Source organism: Amblyomma maculatum, chromosome 4 (genome assembly GCF_055883805.1).
Source record: "Amblyomma maculatum isolate TAMU_Amacu chromosome 4, ASM5588380v1, whole genome shotgun sequence".
NCBI lineage: Eukaryota > Metazoa > Arthropoda > Arachnida > Ixodida > Ixodidae > Amblyomma > Amblyomma maculatum.
The window spans coordinates 11,485,701-11,506,652 of NC_139347.1; the positions used below are offsets into that span (position 1 = coordinate 11,485,701).

At 47.5% G+C, this 20,952-nt stretch overlaps 1 protein-coding gene across 1 annotated transcript in view; it reads left to right on the forward strand.

The window, feature by feature from the left end:
• LOC146190301 (guanylate cyclase soluble subunit beta-1-like) overlaps window positions 1–20,952 on the forward strand; it is a 67,476-nt gene that overhangs the window by 33,093 nt on the left and 13,431 nt on the right. Inside the window, exons 7-9 of the mRNA XM_084600745.1 lie at window positions 7,579–7,869; window positions 9,231–9,497; window positions 17,076–17,222. Coding sequence (XP_084456871.1) covers window positions 7,579–7,869; window positions 9,231–9,497; window positions 17,076–17,222 — 705 coding nt within the window. The remainder of the gene's footprint in view (window positions 1–7,578; window positions 7,870–9,230; window positions 9,498–17,075; window positions 17,223–20,952) is intronic.

Here is a 20,952-nt window from a genome sequence, read left to right on the forward strand (position 1 = left end):
GGGCATTGCAGAGGCCAAAGGGCATAACGTTGAACTCGTATAATCCATCCGGTGTTATAAAGGCAGTTTTCGAGCGGTCATTATCAGCCATCGGTACCTGCCAGTAGCCGGAGCGCAAATCCAAAGAGGAGAAATACTCGGCTCCCTGTAAACAGTCCAAGGCGTCGTCGATTCGCGGCAAAGGATAGACATCTTTGCGCGTGATTTTGTTAAGCCTACGGTAATCGACGCAAAACCGGATGGAACCATCTTTCTTGGTGACCAAAACAACCGGAGAAGCCCATGGACTGTTAGATGGCTGTATGACGCCCCGGCGAAGCATGTCGTCCACGTTGTCAGCAATGACTTGGCGCTCAGAGGCCGACACGCGATAAGGACGCTGTCGTAAAGGTGCGTTTGTACCAGTGTCGATTGCGTGCGTAACGACAGACGTGCGACCCAGAGCAGTGTGAGGAAGGTCGAAGGCAGAAGTGAAGTTCTGTAGAAGAGCAGCGAGTTGATCGCGTTGTGCGGTTGGGAGATCTGCGTCAATAGCTTGTTGAAGAACATCGGGTGGTGTCGAAGCGGTCGCTGTATCGCAAGAGCTGAGCACATTAACGTCTAATGAAGTAGGCGTTGCAGGAAGAGTATTTACAAGCGCGGGATCAAGTTCTTCAATACGACCGAGACACTCGCCGCGTAGCAGGACGGACGGGCACGAAAATGGATTTGAGACGTACATTGCACTAAGGCCATCTTCGAACTTGAGGACCGCAAATGGAAGCAGGAGGCAGGGATGGCGTGAAGCGGCGTCGGAAGGTGTGAAGAAGACAGTCGAACTAATAACGCTTTCACAGGAGAGTGGAACGAGGGCAGCAGAAAATGGAGGAATGTCTGTGTCACTGGCGACGAGGAGTTTTGCAGGCCGGGTAGGGACGTCACACAAGACGGTATCACAAAGAGGTAAAAAGGAAACTTCCGCGCGGGCGCAGTCAATAACGGCATGATGAGTGGAAAGGAAATCGTAGCCCAGGATGATGTCGTGTGAGCAGCGAGACAGTACAATAAACTCGATGGTGTATAAGACGTCTTCGATGAGAACACGGGCCGTGCACGCCGCTGAGGGATGAATGCGCTGTGATGAGGCGGTGCGAAGCGAAAAGTCGGAAAGTGCGGTGGTCACCTTACGAAGACGACGGCAAAGAGCTTCACTGATGACTGATACGGCAGCGCCCGTGTCGACTAGAGCGAGTACTGCGACGCCGTCGACAAACACTTGAATTACGTTAGTGGGAGAACACCGAGGACTTGAAGAGTTCGAACCAAGCGCAGTTCTTGCCCCGGGAACTGCGACTGTTAGTTTCCCTCAACGGTGCCGGTAGAACGTCGGAGTGGGGACGGGGAACGGCGACGAGGGGAAGGTGATCGGCGAGTTGTGTACGTTTGATTGTCACGAGATACAAATTCGGAACTGGGCGGATTTCTCGGCGAGGGCTGGTCTGTATTGTAGGAGTAGTTCCATAGTTCAGGTCGAGAAGGTGGAAGGCGTTGGCGGCAAAGGCGTGCGACATGGCCCGGCAGCCCGCAAGAGTAGCAGATTGGTCGGTTGTCCGCGGTACGCCAAGGGTTCGTAGGGCGTTGGCGTACCCTTGGAATAGGGACATGGAATGCAGACCCAGGCAAAGGCGAAGGAAGGTTGGAAGGAGCGGCCTGGTAGGAAAGAGATGCTGATGGCATGAGCGGCCTGGCCGCAACTTGGGCGTAAGTCAGTGGTGCCGTTACTTGCGCTGGCACGGGGCTGGGCGGCAGCACAGGGCTGGGCGGGAGCATGGAGCTGGGAGGAAGGACGTCAGCGATGTGATCTTGAACGGCACGCCGTATGGTAGGGGCCAAAGACGGAGCCATGTCAGGAACAAGGCGGCCACTATCCTGTAACTGAGGGACCAGCGATAGCTGGCGGGCGACCTCTTCTCGAACGAAGGCTTTGATTTGCTGAAGTAAAGGGCTGTCCTCTGATGGGGTAGAACCGCCCAGCGCAAGTGTAGAGATGGCGTCGTCTCTAACACCGGACCGCCGGGTAGAAGCGCGCTTCTTACGAAGCACGTCGTAGCTCTGGCAAAGCTTGATCACGTCACTCACCGTGGCAGGATTTTTTACCCAGAGCATTTGGCACGCGTCGTCAGAGATGCCTTTCATGATGTTCTCGATCTTATCCGCTTCAGTCATTAGCGGATCGACACGCTTGCATAGGTCCACGATGTCCTCTATATAACTAGTGAACGACTCATCGACTTGCTGAGTGCGCTCACGCAAGCGTTGTTCTGCCCGGAGCTTGCGAACTGCAGGGCGGCCGAACACTTCTGCAAAATTCTTTTTAAATGCAGACCAAGATGGCAGGTCTGCCTCATGGTTGCGAAACCAGAGGTTCGCCACGTCAGTCAGATAAAAGATTACATTGCTTAGCTTGATAGCGTCGTCCCATCTGTTGTAGCTACTGACGCGCTCATATGCCGCCAACCAATCGTCGACGTCCTGGTCGGCTGTGCCACTGAAGAAGCACGGATCACGCTGCCGTAGAGCTCCAGAACACAGCACGGTGGTTGGGAGGGGCGACGATGTCGTGGCAGTGTCGTCCGGCATGCTGGAAGCAGAGGGTAACGTGCGGCTTCTTAGTTCCAGGGTGGACGGGAACGTACCCAGCAGCACCTGCACCAATTGTAGGGGTGTGTTTATTCGGTGAACCCAGATGATTCCAGCCGCTCAGGGGAGACTCGCAGCGAAGCGTCAGGCGTGGCGAAAGAGCAAGGCAGCGAACAACTTCTTCGTCCTTGAGAGCGGCAGCACGCGACGCATGTCAGTGGTTATATCGATGAAGATTACCACACTACACTAGGAAAAATAATGAAATAAAAAGTGGCATTGGTTTAACTGGGACAGGCCTAAGCTCGGTCAGAGGGTAACACTTTGGGGTTATGCTATAGGGTTTTCCTTCTGTGGAATACTGCGCTACTTGATATACAGAGACAAATGGAAGACGACACGTGTCGTCTTCCATTTGTCTCTGTATATCAAGTAGCGCAGTATTCCACAGAATGATCAACCAACTGGCCCCCGTGTTTGCATTACAGGGTTTTCGTTCATGTTACGGCGAAGGTTTGAACGATGGCTTCTGCAACGTACTATTGTTCATGGGTACGCTGCGGTTAGCTACAAGTCGTTCTGCTCTTTGATCTAGACGTTTACTATCTATTAGCATTCATTCGCTGTCATTGCCTCACAGTGTCATAACCTCGACTAAATTTATTCGCTCGTTATCCCATTCTGCGATTAGTTGGCGAAGCTCATGTTTAGCAACATTCCGAGCTTTACTATCTGACGTACCCGGCGTCTGATCAATGATGGTCGAGGCCGAGGCTTAGCAGCCTTATTGCACAAGTGATCGTGCGTTGTCATGACGTCATGAATCGCGCGGGTATGGAGGGGCATTTCTCTAGATGCTGTCACTCAAACTAAAAGGTCAAAGTCATGGGTCAAAGCTGATGTTACTTTAGTTTTAGTTTGAAGATATGCCCTTGAGTTTTGCTGAAGGTGAATTGCTCCGCTCGACATGCAAAGGATTTGATTTAAGCATTGCGATAGATCTAAAAGTGGATTAATATGTAATCGCGTAGAAGCTACACTGGATCAGAAATCGGGCTTCCTCACTCGTCACGTTGCGACATCATGAAAAGACGCGACAATACTTATCCGGAACTCCGAGAGGCCCATCTTTTCTGCCAATACACGCGCCTATCACAAACGCCATCCGGTCGCCGGATTCTTGACCTACTACTCATCCAATGCACCACCTTCGTTTAGGAACTGTGCGAACGCCAGAACCTAGCAGACGCGCCCTCAGGGTGACTCGTTCCCCGCAACATGTCACACTCTGACAATAATGGTAGTCACCAGGCGCTTGCGGAAGCAAGGAGCGACATTATGGTCGCAACATTGCCGGTCCCTAACAGGGGAGAAGGTTCGCTGCGGCAGTGGTCCACAACACCAACAGAGTGGCAGGACTCACGTTCCACGCCTACAACACGAGCAGGAAATCACGATTGCGATTGCCCTCTTCCTCTCACAAGGGAAACACATCATTACCGACTGCAAGGGGGCCTGTAGAAATTATGAGTTGGGTTGGAGACCTCCTCTCGCCAAGCGCATCCTACAAAATTGTTGTCAGTCAAGCGACCCTCCAAATTTTTATCTCATCTGGGCTCCCGTCCATTAGAGACTCCTGGGCAATGCGTTAGCCATTCAGGCGACCCGCGAGCTCTCTCCGCGGGCGCTGAAACTTTATTGGGAAGTCTACTCTGACCCCACCCAATTTCTGATCACATTAAAATAAATTAGGATATATTATAAGGACAGCCACTGCCGCTTTCCGGAACCCTGTAAGTGTCTACAGAGAGAGGACGAAAGGCAGGCTTTTTCTTAAAATTTCTACAAATACAATGCTATACCTGGCCGGCTTCAAACATTCAATACAGACTTTGATGGAGGCTACAACCTGTGTGGAGTGACCTTCTCAGATATTTTCCCCATAGTCTGGGCCTGTAGATCCAATCCCCACCGTTTCCAATCCCTCATTTTCCTACCTTCTAAGAATGACTTCTAAGAAGCAGCGCCGCTTCGGCGCTGCTCAGCTTTCATGATCTACAGTCTCAGCGGACCTTGGTCGCCATGGCTCGTGCGGCTTTAGACGCCATTGGGGTTCCGGGATAGGATCTCCTCCTAGATATGTGAAGACCTAAGCCAATAGGGTAAGCACCTTCTTGTACAAGACTAAGTAAATGTTTGCCACCACCACCACCACCACCCAGCATTAGTCCAAAAGGTGTACGTGTCATGCGACGACGTAATATTTCCGAACAGGCATGTGCAGAGGCAATTGGCAGGAGGCAGTTGCGCTAGTTACGTGATATGGCCAAGCATGGTGTTCATCTGGACCCATGTTAGCAACGCGCTTGGTTACGTGCAGATGTATCCACACAATTCCGGGAATCAGTTTGGAATGGTACCTGGTTAACATTTGTAGCTGCGCCTGAAAACATACGAAAATCATAAAGCTTGTTATTTTGACCACACTCCTAAATTAACTGCAATTATTACAGCATGAAACGCGTCTGTGAAGCGCTTTTATTTTTCGGGCTTTCTGGGTTCACGTCCATCTCGCGTCTTTAAGCATTCATTACTCTAAAAGAAGAGGGCGTCTGCTCTTTGCTGCCCATCGTGTCCTTCCGAAATCATACCTCTGCCTTCGCCAAAGGTGAACTGATATTGAAGAACCGATGGTTTTCAAAGCAAGCAAAGGAGATGGTGTTAAATATGTGCTCTGGCGTAAGGAAGCTGTCGGCGGCAGCTTTAAATTTGATTCCCGTGCCGCAACGTTAGCGAGCTCACCGGAGTAAATGAGGGTGCCGTCTCTCGCGTGGCCTGAAATCTCCAAAGCACAGTACGGTGAAGTCGTCATCTGAGCCTCTGTTAAAGATAAATGAAAAACGGGAAGACGTGGCTTCAAAGGTACGACACCTGCTCTCTCGCTGCTATGATTTGTAAAGTGTTTCCGTATCATATGCGTGACGATTTGCCGACTGCAGCAAAACTAGGAACGACATAGTAAATGCCCAGGCAGGGACATGCATGAATAGAGCTGTGTCCTCCCTTGTGTCCATATTTGTAGCTGTTTTCATTTTCTCAAAATGAATACTTAGCAAGTTGCTGAATCGTCTACCTTGATGGATATATCGAACATGATTCCCTAAGTTGCAGAGGATCCTAAATGATATCAGGTTTGCGATCCTGAAGCGTAACTTCTGGAGAGAAGCGACATGGTCGTGTGGTGGCGACAGTATACCGCCGGACGATTCAGGAAATGCGACAACGGCCGAAGCAACTTCAATTTTTAGCACATATTTTGGGAGATGTTACTGCATGCATGATATGAGAACGCAAGGATGAAATAGGAGAGTATTATTAAACAACTTTAGAATGATAAGAGCACTGAACAAGGGTTGAGTGAAAATCTGAGTTCGCAAGATGAGCCAGAGATTCAACTAGTGGAAGTGTCTTCGTCTGGGCCGCCACTCGTTGAAACGTTGGCTCTGCTCGCGAACTGAGGCCCCTCTTCAATATTTGTTCAATGCTCTTTCATACTGTGTAGCCCCCTCTTTCTCTCGCTCTACCCTAAGACATATAATGAATAGCGCAGTGTAGTGTAGGCAGCAGTTCGCATGTATCTGGAGTGGCAGACGCGTAGTAAACGAAGTAATGCGGTCATACGTAAGCTGAGTGTCTGGCGCTGTCGACTTTGTCATGCCAAGTGATCGCAATGAAAACTGTCGAGGTGCATCATCCCACGTACGCTGCGATCACTTTCACTTTCGCTCAGCGCCTGGATGGTAGATGTATGTGTGGGTCTATGTTGTTTCTTTCTTTTTAACCACTGTGGGCCGTGAATCGAAGAGCGCTTCGGGACCATTTTGTGCTTTATTGTTTTTTATTTACCTCGTCGTCAGTAGCTACGGCTACAAAGCCCGCGTGAGCCTTAGTAAAAAAAAAAGATATCTTAAATTACGACAACTAGGCCGTCGCAAGCGCCTTTTGGTGGCCACGGAAAGAAAACCGAAACTGCATTGAGACCTTAATTCCGCAGAGGCCGGCCGATCAAACTGCGCGGCGCAGGGAGACATTTACACATGCTCTGCTCTCGTAGCTTTCCTCTCACTGCGAAGAAAAGTTAACGAGGAGTCGCTGAGCTCAATCATATCCTTATTATGACTATTTCTCCACTGTCGTGGAAAGTTTCTGCAGGCGGAAAGGGTTACCATGGAAGTATGACTCTGAAGATGAAGTATCAGCAACTTCGCAGGCTCAGTGTATGCGGCCAGCAGCCGCAGTGGAAAATGAGAGTTAGGTTGAAGGGACTTCAAATTTGCATGTTATTGCATTCTGACCCCAGATTGCAAATACAGAACTCTACATATTTAAACGGCAAATCTCCTTTTTTTGTTGCTGGCGTATGGCGATTTTCATGTTCCTTAATCAAAGGTGATTACTCTCACGTCCATGCATTCTGTCGGCGTAATTAAGGTGCAGAGGTTCAATAAGTGACGCACGTTACGAGAGTATTGAATTTTGGTCAGTCACCAAAGGGGCGGCAAATATTCGGGTGATTTTCAGAAGAAATTGTGTCCTAGAGCTTGGTTGTCAAAATCGTTTTCGTCAGATGCAGAGGACGTAGATATCTCTTTACCCTACAAGAATAGAAACCAGACGAGGGCGACAGGAAAGCAGAGATAAGCTCTGTAGGAAGGCCAATAAAGAAGGCTAAATTTACGTTCCAAAGAACGAACAAGCCACGTTCTTATTTTAAAACAGCTCTAGACACACGAAGAGACTGGAAGACATACACACAGACAAGACAGACACACAAGCCATGATCGTTTTTCTCAACGTTCTAAGCCCTTACCTCTTCTAAGCCTCTTAGTGTGCCTTTAGCAGTCGGATGCCAAGCAGTTCGATGTATAAGGGTGCTTCTCCTTCTCTCTTTGTGCGCAGCCAGCGAGTAGCCGACGCAAACTATTGCGCCGTTTAAACAGCACCGTGGAGCCGCCCCCTGACGGCGTGCTGCGGCTAAAAGGGCAGATGGTGTCGCTGCCGGAGGCCGACTGCCTGCTATTCTTGTGCTCGCCGAGGGTCAAGAGCTTGGAGGACATGCACCGGGTCGGACTTTTCTTCAGCGACCTGGCGTTGCACGACCCCGTACGAGACCTCATACTCATTTCGCATCAGCGTCGAAGGGAGCGGGAGCTCGTCGAGAAACTGGACGAGGCTTCCAACCATCTCAAGGTCTCTCCATCAGCACTCCTTCCCAATAGCTTTGTTCTAACGCCATAGCCTTAAAGCCGCCGTTCATCAAAAAAGCCGGTGTCGTTATTGTGAGCGAAAAAGTGCATGCATGGCGCTCGCAGCTGAAATGACCGCGCACTGACAGGACGTAGGGTTGCGTAATGTTACGTTTGGTAGGAGCTGCAAATTCGGGCTTTTTCTTTCATATCGGAGGGTGATATCGGAATCAGCCTGTCAGGATCTATTCACGTTACCCCTAGGCCACGCAGGCACGTTCATACGGCTTCGTTAAAAGCGGGCTTTATATGTCGGGTGGTTACCTTAAGTGTCCCCCATAGCATATTTGAAGCTTCCGTACAGCACGATCATATACAACGAGGGCACAGCCCTTTGCTAAGGTGTTAAGGTAGTCGGTGCAAGGCAGTCGTCGTTACGAATGTAGAAAGTTGTTAGGGTACCAAAGCGTATTGTTATCAGTTGCAATTAATCATTGAGTCCATACTGGCTGCTCTTGCGCGTTTGGCTCCTAAAACAAGGAAAAGCGCTCGGATACAGTGACTAAATAAAAAGGGGAGAGTGAAATCAATTTAATAATTGTCGTATAGTACTACGGAAACCATTACTGTTCTTTAACGGACGATACGTGTAACGTAAGCCCTAAACAGTAAGGTTTGGTTTTAGTTTAAGAGGTTAAACGTCCCAAGCGGCTCAGGCTATGAGAGGCGCCACAGATGAGGGCTCAGAAAATTTCGAACATCTTGGGTTCTTTAACATGCACTGACATCGCACAGCACACAGGCACCTTGCTTTTCGCCTCCGTCAGAAAGCGGCTGCCGCAGTCATGATCCCGATTCCTCATTCTTGGGTACCAAAGTTTAGCGTCTTAACCGTTGCATCACCGCGGCAGAATAATGATAATAAATTAGTCTGCAAGAAAGGGAAAGCGCTGTGTCCGTCACACACTTTGTGGGAATGTGGGATGTGGGAATGGAAGGAGAAAGCGAGAAATGGGAGCCGTAGTGGATAGTTACGGAGTAATTTGGACCATCTGATAATTTTTAAGGTGCACGAAAATTGGGTAGGACCCGGATGCCTCTTCGTTTTGCATCCATCGAAACGCAGTCGGATAGTGAACAGCAAACTAGAGAGCTAAAAAAAAAAACGTTATAAACCTGGTCAGTAGGCTTGCTAAAGATTTCGTCAAGCATAAATTGATTTTAATGCCTGTATACGTGTTGTAGCCCCGGGAACGAAAACCATTTCCGCTAAAGTGGGGCTCACATACAGCTCTAACCGTCTTTAGTGACATGATGCTTTGACAGACTACCAATCTAAAAAGGGTGCCGTGAATGGCAACGCAGATCCTGGACTCGAAGCTTCGTGAAGACAAGCGTCGCACGGAGGATCTTTTGTGTTCCATCTTCCCGGCCAAAGTGGCTCGCAACCTGTGCCTAGACCTTCCCGTGGAAGCAGAGAAGTTCGAGCTGGTGTCATGCCTGTTCTCAGATATCGTAGGCTTCACAGCATTGTGTGGTAACGAAAGCGTTCAACCCATGGACATAGTTCGCCTGCTGAACCGCCTCTACGTCCAGTTCGACTCGCTCACTGGGCTACACGGCGTTTACAAGGTCAGCACAACACCACTTGGTTCACTTAATTTTAAAGCATGCCTCTATAAGGTGCAACCTGGTGCCCAAAAGCGGGATTTGACGGTTAAGTAGTTTGGCTTGTTTTTATATATATGCTGGGAGTTACAAAACGACTGGGCAAGCAGAAACAGCGTTTGTGTCGTCGATAGGGCCATAGTTTCTCCAATTGCTTGCATTGGCCTGCGTTTCGGCGCAGTCCTGCTCAGAATAGAAGTAAAACGTGACGTACTGAGACTTGCAATGAGCCTAAAATATGAAGGTAGTTGCGAGCGCAGTCGCCTAATAGTGCAACCTACAAATGAATTTGCAGACAGGAGCAACTCGTCACTACCTTAATTGAAGCTTGTTTTAAGACTTCAGCGATTGCCTCTGCGGATGAAATGCTTAGAAATCTGTGTGTAGCTGCTTAATCGAACCAAGTATTCTGCGTATTCAAAACCTTTTATAACGAATGGCATTCCTGAGAGCACCTGCAGAGAAACAGTACAAAAACTACTTTATTGTCTTTACAAACCAGCTTTATGAACCAATATTTTATGAAATGATTTGAGACAGTGTTTTCAAGCCTACCATGCCTGAAAATATTTTGTTTCTGACGCAGATAACGCCCTCTCAGTTTGAGGGAATCCCTTAAACTGCTACGCGAAAATATTTCTGTTAATGTGATCACTAAATATACCTAACAATGGTTCGTTACAATTTTATTCTTTTTTATTGAATTTTCTGCATGGCGCTGAAACACAAATGCTCACTGACTGCCGTGAAGCCATATTTGTTTTTCAACTGCAGCGGAAATAGCAGTTATGAGAGGCGGACAGGCGCGCAACAGGTATAGTCTTGAAAAAGGATTGAATTTATTGGGAGAAACAGTTTCGTAACAGCAAGAAAATGCCCAAACAAAACAGTTAAACAGCCGCATGAAAATAAATTTTGTTTACACATTCATGAAACTGACGAAGACTGGAGCCTATTGTGTTCCTAAATAAAAGATAATTAGAATTCACGGATCGCTGGGAGATCCTCATGCAAAGAGAAACGGGTAGCACCAGACAAAAAAAAAAAAAGGCATAACAGAGAGAATAGATAGTACCGATTTCTTTGAGTAAGTGAAAAACTGACTTGATAAATATAGGGTAGAAAAATTACCTGCTCTGTGAAGGTTATATGAACATATACGGAGAGGTAACCTAGGTGGGCAGCGTTATATAAATTCTCAAACAGCTTGAAGAACATGGGGGTGATATCAGTCATAGTTGCGCGATCGGATGTTTCAAAGAGAGTTAAAGATTTTCAGGAAACGAGCAGAGGTGTCTCAGCTGTAGTTCTGCAGATTAGAGCTTTGCGAAACACACTGCTGCCATGTGGGAATAAGATAAAAACTTAATCCCGATGGCCGGAGAAAATAGTCGCAAACATACAAGAGCACAGAAAAGATTCGCACCTGGTGTTTGGACGAGCACTGTGCTGACTTTAAAACGAGCTGGTTTATTCAGACTAAATGTGAGAACTAACTTTTATGTCTTCTGTATTCAAAGTAATTTCGCATTGTAATGTTTCTGGGTAATGGCTGACGTTCTTCTCAACAGCTTGATCAAAGAAGCTTGAAAGTTTCTTATTCATGCTCTGCAGTGAGAACTACAGTGAATGACAAGCTGTCATATCGAGGTAATGTCTGACGCAAGCAGCTATTTGTACGTCTCATAATCAAATCTAAGCTCATAATCTAAAGTGGCTTAAGGGAGCGGTCAGCCTCGAGTTCACTGACTGACATAAACAGAAATAACCACGACTTGTGAATCTCAAAAAGCAGTGCTGATGCATATCCGCTGTCATAAGGGTGAATCAATAAATATATAAATAAAAAATAATAATTAATTAATTACGGTCTCTCTATAAAAAAAACATAGACTTGTGCACTGATCTCTGCATTATGTTGAAATTTATCGAAATTCCAAATTAAGGCTATACGAACTCCGAACCAGAACAAGAAAGCAAAGTGGTGATGATAATACTTATTTCCGGAGAGGCGGTCTTCTGGGATCCTTCCACTGTGTGCGAGATTAACCTATATAAAGAAAAATAACAGTAGGACTGCCTGCGGTAATTTACCCAGTGGAGGTGTACTGCCCTTATTCCGGCAAGCGAACAGTTCTTAAAACGACTGGACTCTTTCAAGCAGAAACTCACTTCAGTATAAAGAAAAAAAAAAATACGCAACTAACAAAAACGAGACACTGTTCTCGTTGGCTCCATTAGACAGACATGCTCTCAATTCATCAACAGTCAGTGCTATCTTCTGCCCCAGTTAGCCTAAAAATAAACACAAGCAATTCATTTAAAAAATAGCGACATGTGTTTCGAAGGCTTTGGAACCTTTGCCCTTCATAACAATGTATGAGGAACTCGAAACTTCATGTATAATTTTACATCGATTCCGCACCTAAATGTCTAGCTCACGTATGCCCACTGCAGGACAGAGCCATTTCGCCTATCTTTACAGCAAGCCTTTTTCTTTTCCAAAGAGCACATCGAACTAGGCTAGTTGGAATGCGATATTAGGAAAAAAAACTAACAAAAACACAAACAGCTGGAACATCAGAGAATAACATACGAACACAGCGCTGTGTTTGTCTTTTATTTTCTGTTGTCCCTGTTTTTCGCGCTAGGTATTCCAAACTTTTCTATTCCAGCCGAGCTCCTCCCCCCCCCCCCCCCCTTACTCCCAGGCGTGTCATTGCAAACTTTCTAATGTTTTCAGCCTATCTGATTCACTGCGCTCTCTGTTCTTGTTGCCTGCTCTCGGAATGCTCTCCGTTTTATTTTAGGAAATAATCGGTTCTTTTCTTCGTATCAGATATTATGTCCAGGCTCATCTTTTGTCATAGATTTTGACCATAAGATCCTAAAGCATCCTTGAAAAGCTGTTTCCTAAAGCAAGGAAATGCGCACGAATATCCCATTTATCATCTCGTTAGCTGAAAAATATATATGTTACCTTCATTAGCCCCGAACACATAGGCGATTGAAAGTGGGGCTCTTTTTCTAACCCGTCAACTCAACCCTCGGAGACGCCCTAGGAAAAAGCAGAAAACAGGTGTTGTCGACAGTGACGCAGACCCTCTCTGGGCTCCTGCCTCGGATCTTACAGGGGGGCTCTGCTCCGCTGCGGCGCCGCTCTCAAGTTACTCGGCCGCTCCGATATTGGACAACTGGTGGGGATGATGAGAGGGACCGAATGAACTATGCTGCCGCCGATCCGGACCCTTTGGGACAGTGCGTGTTTTGTACGCCATTCGAGAGAGTGTTGACGAAGCTAAGTGACAATAAATCTCCTCAGTTGTTTTTGTTTCACGACTGTGTTGACTGCAGTAAAATTCTCACAAGTGGGATTGCAATCAGCAACCATCCTCAACGAGTGTTGACTGCAGTAAAATTCTCACAAGTGGGATTGCAACCAGCAACCATCCTCAACGAGTGTGCTTTGACACCGAAAAGCTACGATGATGCTAAGTTAGACGACAACAAATGGAGGATCCGAGGATGAGGCAGTACCACGACCGGCTTACTCGACAAGCACGACATAATACAAAACGAAGACGATACGCAGCCCAGCGTCGAAAGGGTATTCAGGAACACTGCAACGAAAGAAGCCACGACTTGGACAGCCTCAGAAAAGCAGTGCCCGTTCCCAGCGCCTCCGACTTCTAGGCGCTGATGCAGGCTGCGATCCAGACGGCGGTGTGAGAGGCATTGCAGGGAGCAGCTCAGCTTATGCAATAGGCCCAATCGCCACTACACCACTCGTCGGCAGGTGCATCGGGCTTCGCGGATGGACGACTGACCGCCGCTAGCGCACAACTGGCGTCTATATTGGACCCATTTTCGCACGATCAGCCAACAGTCGAGACGTGGCTTAACGAAGTGGACAATCTGGCTGCAGCCTACAGTTGGAGCAACCAGCAGACCACTTGTTTTGCCCTAAAGAAGTTCCAGGGCGTCGCGAAAGCGTGCTATGATGGTCTCACAGATGTCCAACGAACTTGGGCCGACTGAAAAACAAAAATTAGGAATGGGCTTATTTCGGCGCCCAGTTTTCAAAGCACATTCCAGGACATAAAACCACGTAAAAAGGAGTATCAAGAAAGCATCGAAGCTTATTTCTACGACAAGTTGACCAAAGCAAGCCGCTGCAATATCGATGAAGCGGCATGCATCGAGTACATCATGACTGGACTCGACGACAAACGTCTGGTGCGGACCTTCAGCGGTCGAGACTACGCAAGTCCAGATGAGTTGTTCCATTGCGTAAAACGGCTCTACGATCGAACGCACACAATGAAGCAGACCTGACCCGAATGCGCATTCCAACTGGCATCATGCAGATAGAAGACACTGTATAAGCCACTGGATGCTGCGCGTTCACATTCCGACCGAGACGGCAACTACGCACCGGCAACTGCTCAAATTCCACCTCGCACCGGAGGTGATAACAAATCGGAAAGTTCGCCCCCAAGGAAGTACAAGGAAAAAGGCGAGCCATTTGACTTTAATTGCTCTCAGTTCGGACATTTTTCGGTAACATGCCCAAAACCTCAAAATAAAGCGTGGTGCGCAAATTGCAAAAATAAGGCCACGAGACAAAAGATTGCTATTCGAGGAAAGGCTCGACAAACAACGACCAGACGAAAAGAGCAATCCTTACTCAAGCGAACAACGATACAGTGCGCATTTTTAAGGAGCGTGACGAGTCAGAGGATGAGGACAGAACTCTGGCCTACCTAGCGTTACCGGCCCTACCACTGCGCTGAGCGAACTTGTGGGAGAAGGAGGCTGTTGTTTATTGCCCTGGGCAGCGACAACACTGCTCACGGTAACATTTTCATCCGCGGCAAGCTGCACGTACCAAGCGGTCAATACGTGCCAGGCGTGCGCTAGTGGAAGAGCGAAGGGCACGGTGAGCGATACATACCTAAACGGAACGTCTCACAGTCTCCGCTGATCATCGCGCAAAACCAGAAGATCGCAAGGAGAACGTTTTGTATGGAAGAGGATTATTCCGAACCCTTCATTCTCGTAAGCTGCAACGAAAGAAAGCCGATAAAGGCAATCTTGGGAGATGATGTAACAGTTGGCCCATCAGATTCTGGCACGCAAAAGGAGGCACCCGTCGCATTGACTAACGAGCATCGCGACTGCTTCGCAACGTGCCTGTCGGAAATCTATTTCACACGTGCAACTGATATGAGGATTGCGGTAACCACGCAAAATCCGGTAGCGTACCGCCCATACCGCTAAGCAGACACGGAAAGGCAGGTGGAGAGGTATAAAATAAGAACGCCCGCCATTGCCAGTCTAGCAGAACGAAATGACTCTAACGATGACGCAATGGGGAATCAACAATATAGTAAACGGAGCTACGAGGGCGACGTCATTCGGTTTGCTTTTCACCTTTCGCCCATGGATAATGAAGGGAGACCCAGTTGATGACGCCACCGCACTGGAGCCACGGGACCACGAGAAGCAGAGGCGTTTCAACAAGCGGCGAGCCACCGTGCTGAACTATCAACCAGGCGTCATGGTGTTGATCGAGAGGGAGCCAGTTGCAACGGGGTAGTCGCGTAAGTTGCGTCCAAAGTACAGGGGCCCTTTCCCAATGAAGGATGGGCAAGACTTCTCCGAGCTACATTGGACTTTGCTTTTCTACGAAGGTGTGGTGGCGGCGGACCCACTAGGAACCGTGGCCAGTGGCGATTCGTCTTCAGACCCCACAAGCGATGATGGCGGGCAGCCTACGAATAAGAAAAAACGGAGAAAACGCGAGACCTCAGTGTTCTCATTCCAACCGCGGGTGGTTGAAGAGAAAAGGATGGCCGAATGTTGTCAACAGAGACGCCACGCACTTTCGGCGCACGGATGGAAGGCGCACAGATACTTTCCGTGCTCCCGCCTCGGACTCTACTCCGGTCTCGGATATTGCTGAGAGAGGGGGTGATAAGAGGGACCAAGAGGGACCAAGGGGAAGTGTGTGTATTTTTTTTTTTTTTACGCCGTTCGATCGAGTATTCACGAAACTGAGGGACAATGGATCTGTTCTGTTGTTTTTGTTCAAATAAATAGGAAAGTTTTAGAAACCTCATATTCGATACGACTGTGTCGACTACACAAGTCACTACGGCTCCCCACCACACCCCATCTCAGCCGCGTAAATTGGGGGCGTCGAATGAATGGAAGCGCCCGTCAAGCGCCAGTGACTTCGTAGGGATAGTTTGCTCACGGTGTGCGCAGAGAGGTGTCGCCTTAATTGGTCGTGAACAATTACCAGCAAACATGTTTTAAGATTTTTTATAGATTGCAGGCTTCACCCAAAGCTTTCAAATTTGACTCGGGTACTCCCAGAGACCAACTACCTCTATGGACTTCTTTCATTACAGTGTTACCGCGAGCAGCATTTCGGGGACCCTTTAATAATTTAGGTTTGTTTTTATAATTACTCCAATTCTTTCCTCTCATATTTGAAAGCCATCTACGCAGGCTATAAGAAAGCTTGGCAATATTTCGCACTATTGTCTATCTCCTAAATGATGGTGCGAAAACGTCATATGCTTCAGTAGGACGTCCTAAAAGCAGCCTGAACCTATCCTTGACTGCAATATGATTAAATTAGTTCAGCCACTACCTTAATATGTAATTTAGAAACAGTGAATATCATGGTGATCATTGAGTAGTTCTTGAAAGCCTTTATTTGCCATAAAATAATGTCAGCATTCCGAACATTAAAACGCTAACTTAAAGCATTTGACCTGTCATACAGAGTCTAAATGTAATGATAGGTGACGTTTGTCCTAAAATATTAAAGTACTCTTTTTCCTGATCTCGCACTCTCCGACATGGCGAAATAAGAAAAAGATTAATAGGTTTAAAAGAGACAGGGAACAGGCGATAAATTGCTACCGTGGTGCTTATCCCTATTCTATTCCTTGTCCGTGTGGCTCTTTCACGATTTCTTCAGCCATGCATCTCAACCATCTCGACCTACTTTCTGGTCTTCTAAAAGAAACGCTCGTTGTCAAACAAGGAACCATGAGCCTCTTCACGCTAAGGTTAGGTGTCATTACATAAGTATCTCGCAGACGAAGATAGACGAGAAGAAAGGGGGGGGGGAGTCGCACTAGATTCCGTAAAACACATATAACTTGTTGTATAACAAAGCAGGGAAGGGCCGCAAGGTAGAATTCTTGGATACCAGAAAAAAAAAATTAACAAGGGCTGAAGGTTGGCCTCAGAGCGGTAATCAATGTTCCTATTGGAGGAGACAGATCCACTTGTAACGGCGGCTTGCGGACAGAGACATCCTCTCAGGCCCTGTTTATTTTGCTTTCTCTATTTAAGTGATCACTGAAAATGAAGAGTCCAACATAATTTGTAGTACATAGGTGTCGGCTTTACAGAGCTTTAGGGCGCCCCACCAACTGCCCCGCCTAACTCGGAGACCAAGGGGAGCGCCTAGAAAATGCTACAGCAAGATCTACGAGTGCCCTTACATATCGACTTGCACAGGTGGAGACCATCGGCGATGCGTACCTGGTTGTGTCGGGGGTGCCCGAGTTCACTGAGGACCATGCCGATCGGCTAGTCTCTATGGGCTTGGCCATGCAGGCTGTGACCAGAACCGTCCACTCACCCGTCGAGGGACACACTATTGAGGTACGGTAGTCTCCGGACCACGTCGAGGACATCAGCCATTTGTAAGAAATGGACTGACGTGACGTCAGATGTGTTTGTTTCGGGAGTTTGAAGAACAAAGACCGAAATTGGTTTTTAATGCTACACGTAGGAGGCAGTATAATGCCACCATACTGTGTGTCCTTCATCATAAATGCATAGTGCATGGAACGGGTTCGCTTATGATCAGTGCACGCACACCGATATTTCTCCCAGCCACGGAGAAAAGAGAAAGAACGACAGGTGAGTAGAAAGGCAGATGATTCTCCGTAGCTGCACGTGCATGTATGAACGACAATAATTTCGTTGTTTCCAGCTCGTCATGCTTTCATAAGCATTGGATGGGTGAAAATGGGAACTCACGCCTCTGTCTTAAGCTTTGCGGCATTGGAAATGTAAAACCACTGCAGTCACGTTTGCTGCCACTTGACCCAAACAAGTAGGACTTTGTGCTTTTAATAAATGCTGCTTTCTGGCTTACACGCAAAGCCTTGTTGTTACTGGATATATCAGAGAGCGTTGGGAAGCGTGGATATTACTAAGGAGCGGTGGATGGTAAAACGTGAGTCATGCACTATTTTCTGGTATTGAACGCACAATAAAACTAATTTAGACGCAATGGTGACAAAGCTTCAAGCGCCTACGAAGACAGATATTAATTGTTGGATATAAAATAAAGGGCCCTTGCTAATGGCTCCCGAAATAATTGCAACCGATCATTTTTAAAATTCCTTTAACGGTGCTGATTTATCCACAAGCGCGGCGGCGAAGCGTTCGAAGTTCCAGATGGTACCAGCATCGGCGCGAACGCTCGAGGAAAGAACACCATTAGCAATTCCGACTAAGTCATCACCATGCCGGGCCGTTTCGCTCACAAGCCACCACCAAATTTGTAGGGCCTGTGTAACGGCGCTAACTATACTGGTGCCCTGTCAGAAAAAAACTTCGTAAACTCATTTCTCTACTCAGCTCTGCCGCCTTCTGCACGAATGTGAATGACTCCTTAAAATCTTCATCCAAGTAATATTGATGTGCTCTACAGTGCCAACAAAGGTTATTTTTTCCCGTAACTTGCGTGATACATATTCTGCTTTTAGTATTACCGCAGCCATTAGCTGTAGGTAATCTATTTTGGTGTGCGGAAATTAAACTGGTAAAGCCGCGCAGTTTGAAATATATTACGCTGCAAATAAGGCGTTGCCAGCACGCAATCTTCATTAAGGAAAACAATTTACTGTGCTAAGAAACTGCCTACTTAGACCTTTTGCGTTAGCCAGTGGGTGGTACGCTACCTACGCAATCGCTCCAGTGCAGTCGTTCCTAACAAACACTTCAGGGACGCCAGCTCCAAAAGTTGAAGATGCGCCCCCTATGCCTTGTGACCGGCGGTGCTCTCGTTCGCTCGGCTTCTCGCTTTGTGACTAAAACAAATTGATCTTGTCTACGCCAATGTTCTCACTTCCAGGCGCGGCGTCCAGGAGTAGTCCGCAAGGTATCATTGTGATTAGATGTGATCAGCTACTTTGAAATGCACGGGCGCTTGGTTATCGGTTTGTTGTTTTGTTTCTACGGCCGCCTGAAGACAAAATCTCGTCACTTCCATTTGCAGCGCCTCACCTGGATGATAGAGGCAAACTGACGCGGTTACTTGGTCCAAGGAGAATGAACATTTTGCGGCGCTCGTGCCAGCAATACGCTCACTCTTTGGCCCCATGATGCACCGATAGCGACAGACAAGAGCACTAAGGAGTAAAGCCGCGGTTTTAGAGTGTTTTGTTTTGTTCTTTTTCTCCGTTTTATTCCTCTGTTAAGACAAAACCATTTCAGTTTCTTCTCTACTACATATCTTCTTTCTCCCATCATCGCCCATCTCCGGCCTTTTACCTTCATTTCATGCCACCTCCGTCACGGCCTTAGGTGGAATTCACGGCTGCGCTATACATCATGGCTTCAGCCGTAACAAGGAACATTCGTTTGCTTCTCTATCTAGTTTACAGCCCCACGTTTTGGGTACCTATGGATTCTTACCACGGAGGGCCGTAGCATAATGGGTTGTCTGATCCCGCGCTTTTTACTAAGAAAGCCCTGTCAAGCCAGGCACCCACTCCAGGTTTTCATCTTTCTATTCACTATCTTATTCACGCCTCGGCCTATAGTGACATCCCCACAGGAGCCCGAATGTACAGGGTAGTCTCTTATGCGCATCTCACTTTTTTTATCTGCTTCCAGCTGTGAAAACGAGAATGATACGAACAAATTTCACCTCAAAATTTAAGGTGAAACATCCGAGTGAAGAGAACCCAAGGTAATAAAACGAGGAAGAACTTTCTAGCAGCTTTTGGACCCAACTGTTTTGGAGACTTTCCGACTTACACTCCCGAGGGATTGGCCAGCGTGGCCCGGCGTCCCGTACCCAAATTGCGTATGCAAACAGGACGCTGGCTAGCTGGTTTCGCCGAAAACAGTGACTGCAAAAGTGGCGTCGATCCATTCCCAGGCCAAACATACTCGCATAGTGAACACAACCACGGCAATGAGGACAGCTGAAAAGCGCGACCGGGACGGAGTCCGAAACTTTTCCCTACGCAAGAAGAAAATGCGCAGCGCCTTCTCTGAACAGTTGAATCTGAGAAAGCCCTGAAAAATGGGCCTCACAAAAGGAGACCGGTTGAAACCAGGCCCTTCACCCATCCTTCGGTCGATCACTTTGGCGTGAGGCCAATGGTAGATTACGCGCCACGCAAATATTTGGGGCGCTAGGGATCAGGAAATGTGGAGGAAAGTGGAATGAAGCCATCAAAATGAAACCTCTGAAAGATGCCCCTTCTTGCCAACTTCCTCGCAGAAGAACTACGGTCGATCCTAGACGGCGTGGCCTGTGTTACCGATACCTATGTAATTGACCTCTTTCAAGAGTGTTGCATGACAGCTTTCTTACTAGGGAAGGAATCAGGCTACTGGAAAATATCGGCAGTCTGAAGAAAACAAAAGAATGATGTAAGGCAGCATGCAAAGAGAAAAAAGGAGAAAGGACAATGAGGTAGCTTTCATAGAATCTAAATGGCAGTCTACCCTTTCCCTGCCAGTGAATAAAATCTGCATACAATGAAGAAAGACATCCCAGGCTCACCTTTGTCGGCGTATTTTAGGTAGATACGGAAATAAGAAAGGATGAAACAGACCATTGTTTTAAGTACTAGCGAGAAGCACAGATTCATCGCTGCCAAACAGCGCTCAAAGCTGAAGCTCTGAAAATCGACCATGGTGGTTTTTAAACCGACGAAATATGCTTCTCAACATTGCATCACAATCTATTCGCTTCACTGAACTGCCTTTTATTGTGATAAGAACGCAAGCGAAGAGAAAAATAAAAACGACGTTTAAGAAGGCAACAAGCCTACTGGCATGACCAGAAAGTGTTCATTTTATATATTTCATTTAATAGTGAATAATCACGCACCCAGGTACTAGCAGTTGACGTCAGAGTAAAAAGAAAGGCAAGCGTATTCATTTTAGGCGGCAGATTGCATTGATGCTGCAATAGAAAACAGGGCCGCTCTGTTCTGTGCCTTTTGAACATAAGTTGGTTATGACAAGTGGCTCGGCTGTTTTGTAACTATACTCAGGGGCTCAACTTCCCTCTCAACCCGATCAGGCAAAGGATCCTCGAGGGTCTTTGATGCCTGTAAGCGTGCTTGTTATAGCTCTTAAA